The 13,201-nt window shown below is 25.4% G+C and overlaps 1 protein-coding gene across 1 annotated transcript in view; it reads right to left on the bottom strand.

Moving 5' to 3' along the window:
* The window catches only part of LOC111624487 (pecanex-like protein 1), a 161,116-nt gene that overhangs the window by 28,277 nt on the left and 119,638 nt on the right, over positions 1-13,201 (bottom strand). The window contains exons 22-26 of the mRNA XM_023367334.1: positions 12,808-12,943; positions 12,317-12,494; positions 8,665-8,773; positions 3,937-4,066; positions 2,445-2,503 (exon numbers count right to left, since the gene is read on the bottom strand). Coding sequence (XP_023223102.1) covers positions 2,445-2,503; positions 3,937-4,066; positions 8,665-8,773; positions 12,317-12,494; positions 12,808-12,943 — 612 coding nt within the window. The remainder of the gene's footprint in view (positions 1-2,444; positions 2,504-3,936; positions 4,067-8,664; positions 8,774-12,316; positions 12,495-12,807; positions 12,944-13,201) is intronic.

Consider the following 13,201-nt stretch of genomic DNA (forward strand, 5'->3'; position numbering starts at 1 on the left):
CAGGGGTGCCACTCAATGAAAAAGGTTGAAAAACACTGCTGTAGATGAATGTGCTTGTGCCATCTATTATGTCATCTTTTTCAATTCTTATGCATTATTCAAACCACTGGATAACATTATCCAGAATTATTTTGCAGTTCAATACTGAAGCATCATGTCTATCTATATTAGGATCACAATTTTCATTACACTATATGGTCATGAATACTATTAACTCCTTAGTCTCCATTGATGTATATATACGTCAAGCCTACATAGCCTTACGAAAAACGTGGTCCTTAAGGCCATTTTTGAAAAAAAATTTTTTTTTTGAATTTTTGGAATGTTTTTTAGGTCCCCAGCCTTGTCANNNNACAAATTCAAAATCGGTCTGGAGTCGGTCGATAACGGACGATTACGCCACTGTTTATGTTCGTTCGCACAGTTTTACATGAGTCATATCATTCTTAACTTGGACGGAAATGAAATTTGTTACAGCGTTGCACTTAATCTTTCATATTTGTTGTTAGTAATTTAAAAGACATTTTGAAACACATATGGAACAATAATAATTTTTTTAAATATAATAACACAAAAATGAAAAGGGAACTCGGGTACATTTATCGAGAGCCACAAATAATCATTCAAAGAGCCACATGCGGCTTGCGAGCCGCAGGTTGGCCACCCGTTATATATGAATCAATGAAATTTTGCGATAATTTGAATCAACGTAATTTTGACCTTTTTCTAAGGCTTCGAGCAGACAGTGTTATATCGAATCAGTGTTAATAGAGGAAGCGTAAAGGTCTTACTGTATTCACATTACAATTCTAGCTTACTGGTATGCCTACTGTAAGTTCAGGAGGCCCATCTATATAGAAGATATAAGTCTAAATCAGAATTTTAAACTGAAAATCTTGGTCAATTTAGATGCATGAATTTACAGTACATTTATAAATCTGACTGAACTCATAAATAGCTCACAAATCTTATATGTAGAAAGATTATGCTTGCTTTTAAAATGATAATTAAGTAGAAAAAATAATTTATCAATTAATGAACAAAAATTTATTGTGACATCATCACAATGCCAGGCTGCAATTTTTTAATCATATATTTTAACTTAAATAAATTTTAAATATGTTCTGAATCTCAAATTATTAGTGTCTTGTCCCTGTATACATCATACTTTTCCTGACAACAGTCATGCCGATCATCTATGTAACTCCATTCCGTTTTAATGGGAGTTTTTTATCAAATTTATTTCATGGTTCCTAAGTTGTAGCGCACGGATTTTCATTCGGTAAAGTTATTTAAAGTTAGTTTCTGATGTCAAAAACGACCTCCAATGGTTTTTTAATTTTTTTAATTAATATATTTTTTTAAATATAAAATTAATTAATTAGGGGGGGTCGAAAATCGCAATAAAATTTTTAATTTTTTAAAAATATTTAAAAATTTCCGTGTTGCTCATATTCACCCTACTTTAAACCCTTGACCTCCCGTGGCGTACATGGGAATGTCCCGGGAAATCAAACTCCAGCTGTGTTCAAGGTCACCCAGATGTGTAAACTATGACTCATTGGTGTTAAATTTCACAGAAAAGCGAAACAAAGGAAAATAAAATTTGAAGCTTTTTCTTCAAAATTAACGCATTTCTTTCGTTTTTTTCCAGTTTTAAGTATTTTTAATGTATTTTAATATTAATCTTATATCAATTTAATTAATGATCGGGAATGAAGGGGTTAATTCATTTGATCTCACTGTTGAGGCACACAGGCCAAATGGAATTATAGCCTGTGTGCCTCACAAGGCTCAAAAATATTATTGGTCACTGGATAATTGAGAACTAGGTAATACAATCTAATGAGTTACAATGCCAATTGTTTCAAGCTGATGGAATGATATAACATATATAACAAAAACACAATGAAACAATAGATCTACATTTCTTGCTGAGAAATGTATATAATAGATTTTGATTAAATCAGATGTTTTCTGAAAAATATTATTAAAATTTTCAAAAAATTTAAAAATTTCTATGTACAATCCTAAAATTTTTCTATAATTATGAAACAGTTTGCATTTTTGTTATAAACGTAAATGTTTTTAGTACTGTTATTTCTTTTAATCTTTAACACAGACTTGGTGTTTAACTGTATCTGTAGATAGAAACAAATTTCATAAAAATATTTAAGTAATATATTGACTTCATCAAATAATTTTTTTTGAACTTATTAAGAGGAATCATTCATTTGCTTATAGAAATTTACAATTTTTACTGATTAAGAAATAAAACAGGGTTTTGTTAAATACTGTATATAAATATTATTACTCTCTATATATCAATATGTGAAATTTTGAAAATTACTTGTGTTATATACTATTTTATTGAAGATTTATTATACATTTTAATGTTAAAAATAAATAATATGATTAAAACAGGTACTTTATCATTAACTTACCTGGATTACATTCTAACTGAGATGATAATCGAGTATTCGAATGATCCACTCTTTTAGTGCTGTAAATTAAAAAATGCATATATAGAATCAATCATCATATAAATGATCTGTAATGTAAATATCTGAAAATTCTATTTAGGTCATTAGAAAAATAAGGAAAAACATAGATAATTATAAAAATGAAAATAACTTTTTAATCCAATAAATTCATCATGTTAAAAATTTAAACATATACCACAACTCAACATGTAAGTCAACTACAACTTTGAGAATATGATTAACAACTATATTAATTAAATTTGATTTAAGAGTAACATACAAGAAATGAATGAATAAAAACAATAAACTATCTTCTGAAGTTAAATACAAAACATAAACCAAAATTATTAATAACTCAAAATAGTTTCAATAAAGACAGATCAACATCTTCACACATTCATTAGATTATCATCAAACTCATGCATGATGATAAAATTACTTTATATTATATAACCTTTACTTTTAAAATGTTTTTTTAAAAATTAATATAAAACTAAATAAGAGTTAAAAATATAAATGAATACATAAAAATAATAATACATGAGGCATGTTTGTAAATAAAGGATACAAAGTTCAGAAAATACTTCTAAAGTATTTTAATTTTAGACTGACTTATAATACTTTTAGATTATATGTGTATTTATTTATCAACATAGTTACCATGAACCTCAATACATTTTATGAGCATGGAAATGACTTTTTTGATGCAGACATCAAAGAAATCTCCCACCTACTCTTAGTAACCATGTCATCACTGCATCTTGAACCTTGATGTTATCAAACTTCTTTCCAGAGAGATGTTCCTTCAACTTCAGAAACAAATGATAATCACTTGGTGTAAAATCTAGGCTGTTCAATGATGTTCAAAAACTTCCCATTTGAATGTCTGCAACAACTGTTGTGTGAGATGAGAAGTGTGAAGACAGGCATTATCTTGCAGTAGGACAAAATTTTGTTATGTTTTGTATGTTCATAATTTCTTAGCAATAAACAGAAAAAAGATGCCAATGAATTTCAGTGGCAGTTTCTCTTGTTGTGCAAAGGAATTGAATAAATCTTGCATTTGGTGAGATTACAAATTGACATGGCCATTTTAGACACATGCTGCAAGTATAATGATGATGCAATTAAAGACAAATGACTTCTATCACATGACAAACCCTAACAGACATGGCAGTGCAGCAAACTGTAAAAAATAATTCTACTTGGATTTCAAATGACCTAGTATCTTTACTTTCCAAATTTGCCTCATATCACTAAATGAACAGCAAACTGTAAAAATTGATATTCTACACAAATTGTAAATGAATATAATTAAGTTACACACAGTATAACAAAGTAAATAGATCAAAAATCATAATACATCACTGATGATAAATAAATTTTGGCATTTTAAATAAGCAAGTATGAGATAAATTACTGATAAGAAAAAATATTTAAAATATATACATACTTATAATCTCGTTCCCAAAATTTAATAGGTCGAACATATGATGTACAAAAAATTGCACTACCCAATACAGGACTCAATGGAGTTGATAATATGGAAGATATAGTTGCTTGAATAAATAACATTGCTGAATCTGATCAATTGAGTTAAAGAAATAAATTTTTAAATGAAACACTTGTACAAATAATCTTTATTCCAACATATTAATTTTACAACCAACCAATTTTACAACTTGATTTTCTGCAGTAAAAGTTATTTGTGCATGTGTCTCTTAATCTGAACCCAGTTTTTGATGACTAAAATAAATTTTTAATATACAGTAGAACCTTGATTATCCGGATTGTTCAAAATAAACAAAAATTTTTTGAATTTGCTGATTTGCACTTGGCGAATTGTGATACTGTTTATGTACATGATGGAACACATAGGCTTAACTTTTTTTGTTCCAACAACGTCTCACCCGGCACAGTGGTCGTAAACTCTTTAATACATTTTTTTTGTAATAAAAATATAACTTGACACACATATTTATAAATAATTTATATTGAAATTGCATCATTTCTATGGCCAAGGGCAGCGTAAGGCATGGGCGACATAAGCTACCGCCTCGAAGGTTTATGCATTACTTAAACCCGTGAATGCAACGAAAAAATTTTACTTGTCATATAACAATAAATAGTTTGCATTTTTATGAATAAAAATTCGACAGTTTCAACTGCTTTTTATTTTATAAAATTCGTCTTCTTGTGACACCAGAGGGCCTTTAAACAATAGGCAGTCTGTTAGTGCTGGTCAAGTAGTAGTCCAAATTCAATATGAACGTTTGTTTCTTGAAAATTTGATCATGATTTAAATACGGTATTTATTTTTATTACTACCGATATGTCATTGAAAAGAAAACGTGTTGTATTATCATTAAAGATAAATTGGATATAATCAATGGTTTGAAATATGGTGAGTCTGGATCATTATCTAATAAATATGGTGTTGGAACATCAACGATCTCAGATATAAAAAAACAAAGGAAAAAATTATGAAGTTAAACAATAATTGAATTTCTTAATAAAAATAATTTAATATTGAAGCTACAGTATATGTAAATCTAGACAAATAAAAATTATTCATACTGTATGTACTGTACATGTCTTTCACTGTCAATTATTATTTTTTCGATTATACGGATTTTTCCTTATCCAGACTATTTTCATCCCCAATTAGTCCAGATAATCGAGGTCATACTGTACTATTAAACTTTTATGTTTTATCATATAATACTTATATAAACAGTTAATCATTATTATTACTACGTAATTAATTCTAGTATTACATTTTTATTCTTCTTATTCCTAAAATTCTTTAATTAATTTTATGTTATTAACTTTATTTCAGCTGTTGTAGTTAGATCTAAATAGCTTAGTTTTGTGTCCCAATTCTGTCTGACAATCAAAATCTCAATAATTTTTGGACTATGTAAGTTAGGTTAAAAATAATTTTGTTATAAACTACACATAAATTGCTACAACTTTGTATTTATACAAAAGTATATAAAAAAAAAAATAGAATATATTTTTGAAATCAAACAGAACAGAACTAAACACTGATATATGACAATAACAACAGAACAGATTGGAATGGACAGGAATAATACTCATGAGACTGACTCAGTGAATAGAAGGAGCATATATCAAAGAGTAAGCTCACATTTTTGGCTGCAGTGATAAAATCAACTGATAATTCAGATAATTGGGATTCAAATAACCAGTGTTATACTGATTATATTATTAATTAACATGTTGGCCAGGACAGCATTAATATTTAAAACAAGAAAAAACTATAAACATCTTCATTACAACTTTACCAAGAAAAAGACAGTTTTGTTCCTGAGGTGTGTGAAAGGACATAATAAAGATGTTTATAGTTTCTTATATTTTTTAAATATGTATATATATTATGCTTGATATTACAAATCACTTATTTGAAAATTAATTATTTCAAAATTTCATTATAATACAAAAAATTTCATTAAAATTTTAATCTAAATGATGTAAGCATTATATAAAATTATATGTTTTAATTATTTTTTGCCATTTGCTGCTTGCAAAAATATAAAAATGATATATAAGCAATCAAAAAATCCTAATAAGAGATAAAAACTGTTGCATATAAAATAGCATTGTTTTTGTTTTAAAGTTGGAACTATGCAAAGTGCAGTCATCATTTTGATTTTTTTATATAAGTTAAAAATGCAATTTTTATGAGTTTAAATGCATTAATATTGTTGTGAACTACAAATTTTTGAAATTTAATCACATATATTTACTCACATATAAGACAAGGTTTTTATTCACTTATCACAGCTTCAAATTCCTAGGTCATGAGCGAAAGATTCTTCACGTTTTTGCAAATAATTTTTGTGAACCGTGTATTCACATTTTTTACTAGACGTTTACTCTCTTGTATTTAAAAACAATAATTTTATCTGGGTTGTTTGAATTGTTCTTGTATATTGTCAGGAGTAAAGATGAATAGCAATAGGAAAAGCAAAGCTTTTGAATTGAATTCCAAATCGAAATTCCAAAATCACACGAGAGCCCAATATAAGTTTTAATCCATTCCCATGTGAAAACAGATGATTATTTGAAAATCAGAATTCAGAGAAGTTCATAAGTGTAATCAACAGAGAGTGGATTAGATTGTTAAGAATTGACAAGAAAAGGTTCCTGATTGTCCAGCTTTACATGTTGTCGATTTTACAAGCTTTTTCCTTAAAGTTTAAAATGCCAGTAATTTTTGTGGGACAATATGTGCATTTACATTCATTTGATATTTTGCTTGTAATTAAATGAAATAAAATTAGAATTGTGTTAATAAATCTAATTTTCTTTATTTTGATCTTTAAAGTCACACCTTGTTCTATATGTGAGGTTGTCTTATATGAGAATAAATACGGTATTTTGATGTTCTATATGTGAGGTTGTCTTATATGAGAATGACGGTATTTTGATGGCAATTATGTATTTTCATATAAATACATAATTGGTAATAATTAAGTAGAAATACTTCAAAATATTAATAATGCTTCAATAACGACTCAAATAATTTCAATCAATATAAATTAATATATTTATTACAGAGCTTCTTGCCTGCATTACTAATTTTATCAAAAAAAGAAAAAAGTTAACTAGAATCAATGATTCAGGCTTATTGTTATTGCTGTGAATATAAGCCTGATTCATTGGTCCTAGTTAACAATTTTTTGTAAAATGATTTTGAAAATGAATAAACCAGAGTATCAGGAAAAGTGTGGCAGAATATTCTGATCTGCTTTGATAAATGTAACAGTCAAAAGAATTAGTAGAACAAATTTAAAATTCTCTAAAAGTTGCTTTTTATTTCAAGAAACATAATCTTATAAATTACTCTATCAGATCTTTATTTGTCCAACTGATAGCAGCTTCTTCATGAACATTAAGAAGAAACAAAATCAAGAGTAGTAATACAATTTTGGAATTATTAGGATTTTACCAATTATTATTATGGTAACAAAAAGTATGTTTATATTATTGCTACAATACATGTGATAAGAACAAGATTAATAGAACACAAAAAGATGTGCAGACTAACTGACAATGTTAGTTTAAAATAATAGTTCCCAAATGCTTTGGGATTCTGTGGAATTTATAAAACATGTAGAAAATCCATTTTATCTTATTCTATCTATACTTATAGTCATAATTTTTTCTACATCGATAAAATTCTCATTCAATTTAAATAATGTACTATTATCATTATATACCTCAAACTGATAATCTTTCCTTTTTCAATCTTTAAAAAATTCTTTACAAAATCTTAATATTTTGTAACTCCATCTATCTATATTTAATTTAAATTTAAAATAATATCAGTTTTTGCATTTTTATTACTATTACAGAAAAATTTATGTAATCTTCATAGTATTGCTTAAAATTTAAACAGTGTTCTTTTCAACCATTATATTCTTTATTCAATTTAAACAAACTGAAAAGCTCTGAATAATAAGTAAATATAAATGTAAAAGTGCTCTTATATATTTTGAAATTAATTATATTGTTTATTATTAGTTTTGTTTATAGTATTACTTTTATAAATTTTAGTTTGTACATTCCATAACTTTAGACAACTTATAGATTTTAAATCATTCTGTTAGTGGTCTTCAAAAAGCACTATAATTCATCACATCTTTCTGAAACAAGAGGAAACCATAAATTCTGATAAACACCAGAACTTCAAGATAAGCAAGAAAATTTTGTTGGAAAACATTAAACATTCACAGAAGTCATTTTCTTCAGAAGTAGATATAACAAAAATATGAATAGAAAAATTAAAGAAAACAAAAATTGGAGACCATTGTTCATCCATCATATTTATCAACTTTGAACTATCATTGTTTTTAACATTTAGTACATATTTGAAAAAAAAATTTTAATAGTGAAAAGTTGTAAAAACAATTTTCAAAATGTAGATCCCTGTAAAAGTTTTGACAGTTATTGAATTTCTTCATTCTTAATAGATAAAAAAAACTAATTAATAATATCCTAATAGAACACTTTATTATTAAAAAATTTGCTTATTAAACTAATAAAACAATGGAATATAATTCCCCTGTAAAATCAATGTACAATAAAAAATAAAAAAATGTAAAGAGTATTGTGTATAAATTTATTCTACTGTTTATTATATAATAAAGGATACGAGGCACACTAAATGGCTGAGCAAATGCATGAAAGGCAGAACCCCATGTTATTTGCCAGGGTGCAATATATGTAATAATAAAACGTACCTTGAGAAGGAATTCATAAAACTGAAAAGAAAATAATTAATAAAGCATATTATGAAACACATAATAGTACAGTAGTATAAACATAAAAATAAAAGACAGAAAACTTGTTAGCTTATGATAAAAAGTGATAGTGATAAAATGTGATCCTTAAACTTGAATTTTAAGTTCTCATGTTAGATTTGTAAGTAAAATATTCAATCAAGAGAAATGTTAACAATGACATTGTTCTATGATGATTTGATAATGCTGTTTAAAATTTTATAACTTTTTATTCTGCATAAAATGTAAAATAAAATTACATATCATAATCAGAATTATTTTTATCAGATTATCTAGTTTTTAAAAATACATAATCATTTTTGTTTGGATGTATTTGTAATTTATCATGAAATAAGTTTTACATATTGAATATGTAAATCCTGTCAATTGTTCTAAATGTTTATATCAAAAATAATATTCAAGTTTATCAAGTGAAGATTTTAAATACAAATAAACATGATGAATTTGCATTAGTTAATGTAAATTAAATATGTCTAATCAGAGTGCTTGATGTTTGAAAGATACACAATAGATACTTCATACAATTATGATAATTGTATGAAAGTAATTTTGGAATAAAATTATAAAACTTAGCATCATAATATAACATATAAAACTATAAATTCAAAAATCAAAATTTATTTGTTATTAACTAATATTTTTAGCACTTTATCATTCATTTGTACATTTAAATAATGTACAAATAAACAACATTAATTCTTAATCTGTGGTCTGTGAATCCCAAGGGCCCATAATACTTATGGATCAACTAGTGCCTTAGAAATGTTTTGTCAATTTGATAAAAAAAATATCAAACAACAAATTAAACTTTAATTTCTGAATTTACAGTTTTATACTTGGAATTTTGATGTAATCCTTATTTGAGGTTGAATTTTAAAAAACAATTTATTAAAGCAAGAGTACTTTTTTAACTCTGTAAAAATTTTAATTATTAAGATGTAATTATAATTTTAATAGTTAATATATTATTAATATTAACACTAAATAAAAAAAATGAAATTTCCAATTGAACAGAATAACTAAAATAGACAACAAATTAGTAAATTCTTTGGCAGAACTTGTTAACTGTAATTAGAAAAAAATTTAATTAAATGAATGAAACTAAATTATAGTATTTTTTAATATAATAAAGGGATTAAAATTGAAATCTATAATGCATATTATATTTTTATGTATGCTTATACTATACTCATTTGTACACATAAGTAAATTATTATTTTTTTTAAAGAAATAATGAAGGATTTTTGTTTTGTGTGTAACTGGTATGTAAAACATTTTACTGTTTGAAGAATTATTTATTTTTTGTTAATACTTATAATAAAATAATGTACTTACTTTATTAAATAAAATAGTCATAACAAAAAAGTTGATGAGAAATGGTTCAGGAGGTCCAGAATAATCATATTTGAAAAAAAGAACAGTAAAAATGAGCACCAGAAAATGATGAGAAGGATCATTGAAGGCACTGCGCAGGCACTTCAAACTACAAATTACCACCACTAAACAACCTCCTCTGAAAAATAAATAACATTTTTCTTATTTAATAAAATGAATATTTAAAAATATTGTGTGATGACTCTTAAATAAAATAGNCTATAAGAAATTTTTTTAGAATTAACAGACTGAATATACATTTAGTAATTTATAGTGGTATATTAAACCTCAAAGTTTTTTCAGTAATGTTGCTTTTCTTTAATTGTGAAGTAAGAAGAAAAAATTTTTTATTTATACAGTAAAATCTCACTAATGTAGTACTTCACTTCTTTGGTATGTCCAGTAATCTGCCACCAAATTGTGTTAGTGTGGGGCCTGGCAAGAGACATTTTTATTAATGTTATAGAATGGAATTCTTTCCCACCAAAGAAGCCATGCTTTTGTGAAGATTATGACAAAGTATTTAAGGTATTTAAGGTTAGGATGGTTGCAAAAAGACAAACATGTATTGTAAACTATTCCAATTCTTCCCAGCTACAGCTTCATTTACATAAGACTTTAATAATAAATAGAATTACATCCCACTAATTTAGGATTTAAATGTGACTAAAATAATAAATAATATTCTACTTATATTTTGTAACCAGATACTGGTAAAGACACAGTTAAGCAAAATTTTATTTTTTGTCAGCATGTTTAGTATGTAAATCAGACATGTATAAAAAAACCATTGTCAAACTGGCAGTAACCTTCACTTCTATTAGTCAGTATAGAGCTGTTGAATTGTAATTGATTTGATTGGTACTGATTAAGGGTTTTTTTCCTGCTAGATTCTTTTCCCTAATCAGGTTAATTGTTTGAGATTTTAAATAATTATAATTTTGTTAATTGTATTAATAGCCAATTTTATTGTTGTAAATACTAAATCAAAATTTGAAACATTTGAGTTATATACTAATTATTTTGTATATTCATTTATTTTATAGTCAGAAAGTCCAGTACTGGCATTTATAGTTTAAAAAGGTTCCATAAGTTTTATGAACTCTGATATAAGATTTGTGTCTTTAATATTTTGGACCTTGCATAATAAATATAAATTTGTTATAAAAAATCTAGAAGAGAAATATTATTAAACCTTAGCTGCAAAGTAATGCATGAAGTAAAATAAAAATTATATACAAAGATAATATATTTTCTAAAATGATACCTACAATAGAATTCTCAAATTGTAATAAAGGCTATTGTTATCAGTCTCTAATGCTATCAACATAAGCATGTCTAAAAACATGCAAGTTAATAATAGTAATAATTATTAATTATTAAATAAAATCATAATATTACTTACTTGTAAAGCAATAAATACTGTACTAACATGCACAGCAAATACTAGAATGGAGATGAGTACACAAATAATAATATCTGAACGAAGTCGAGCTTTCTGAATAAAAAATAAATATAAATTATTTATATGAGTTATAATTAATTACTTTATAATAACACTAAAGTTAAAAAGTTATAGAGTCTTCTTTGTATTAAACTGTGACTAACAGAAAATTTGTAATTACTACAGAAGTAAATAGATTTAATAAAGACTATATAATAATTTTATAGTTTCTTATAGGTGCACTTTTAAAATTAGAGAGATTAATATTGCACTTAATGTAGCACAAACCAAAATCATTTGCATATGCACATAACCATAGTAGAAACCGTTGTGCCAAATGAACTACTTTAAAAATTAGTAATGCAACTAATACTAAGATGGCAAATCTCAAACAAATTAGCACAGATAAAATACTAATCATTGATACTGAAAAGTAACAGTACATTGTAAAAGATAAACACTTACAATGTAATGAAATCCCATGCTTTATTGAAAATAAGACAATATAAGATTATATTTTTATGTATGCTTATACTATACTCATTTGTATACATAAGTAAATTATTATTTTTTTTAAAGAAATAATGAAGGATTTTTGTTTTGTGTGTAACTGGTATGTAAAACATTTTACTGTTTGAAGAATTATTTATTTTTTGTTAATACTTATAATAAAATAATGTACTTACTTTATTAAATAAAATAGTCATAACAAAAAAGTTGATGAGAAATGGTTCAGGAGGTCCAGAATAATCATATTTGAAAAAAAGAACAGTAAAAATGAGCACCAGAAAATGATGAGAAGGATCATTGAAGGCACTGCGCAGGCACTTCAAACTACAAATTACCACCACTAAACAACCTCCTCTGAAAAATAAATAACATTTTTCTTATTTAATAAAATGAATATTTAAAAATATTGTGTGATGACTCTTAAATAAAATAGAATTTTATTATAAAGATTTTAGGAATTTTAGATTTTATATTCACCAGCTTAAACATTTAATATGAAACTTTTAATTAAGGATATGTATTCAAATAAAAATTTAGTTATAATTTTTGCTTTAAATAAATAATTTTTATGGTGTTACTTTTTAAACTTGATTTCAACTTAGTAAATAAAAATAATAATGTTAAGAATATTCCACTTACAAAATAAAAAAGTTATTTAAAAACTTACAACAGACCAAAGCTGTTTACAATTTTTGGAGAATCTGTGGTCAAGGCACTGAGAAATACAAGAGGATAAATCACATTTTTTTCTAAAAACCATAACCATATTTCTGCTTTTTCAAACCACATTATTTTGGCAGCTTCTGCAATGAGAAAAATTTAAATATTTAATGAATAAATTTATAATTAAACAATGTTATATATATAATATTCAACAATAAAAACTGTTTACACTTGGAGCACAAAATCTGCAGTTAATGGAATTTAAAAGTTTTTACTATATTTTTTAATTCTACAGTATAATTACAGATTTTAACTATTTGCTAATTTACTTTATGAGTAATTTATATAAAATTTTTTATACTTAATAATTAAATAAAAATTTAATAATTACTTTGAAT

The sequence above is a fragment of the Centruroides sculpturatus genome, unplaced genomic scaffold (genome assembly GCF_000671375.1).
Source record: "Centruroides sculpturatus isolate CEXI.00-Female unplaced genomic scaffold, Cexi_2.0 scaffold336, whole genome shotgun sequence".
NCBI classification, from domain to species: domain Eukaryota; kingdom Metazoa; phylum Arthropoda; class Arachnida; order Scorpiones; family Buthidae; genus Centruroides; species Centruroides sculpturatus.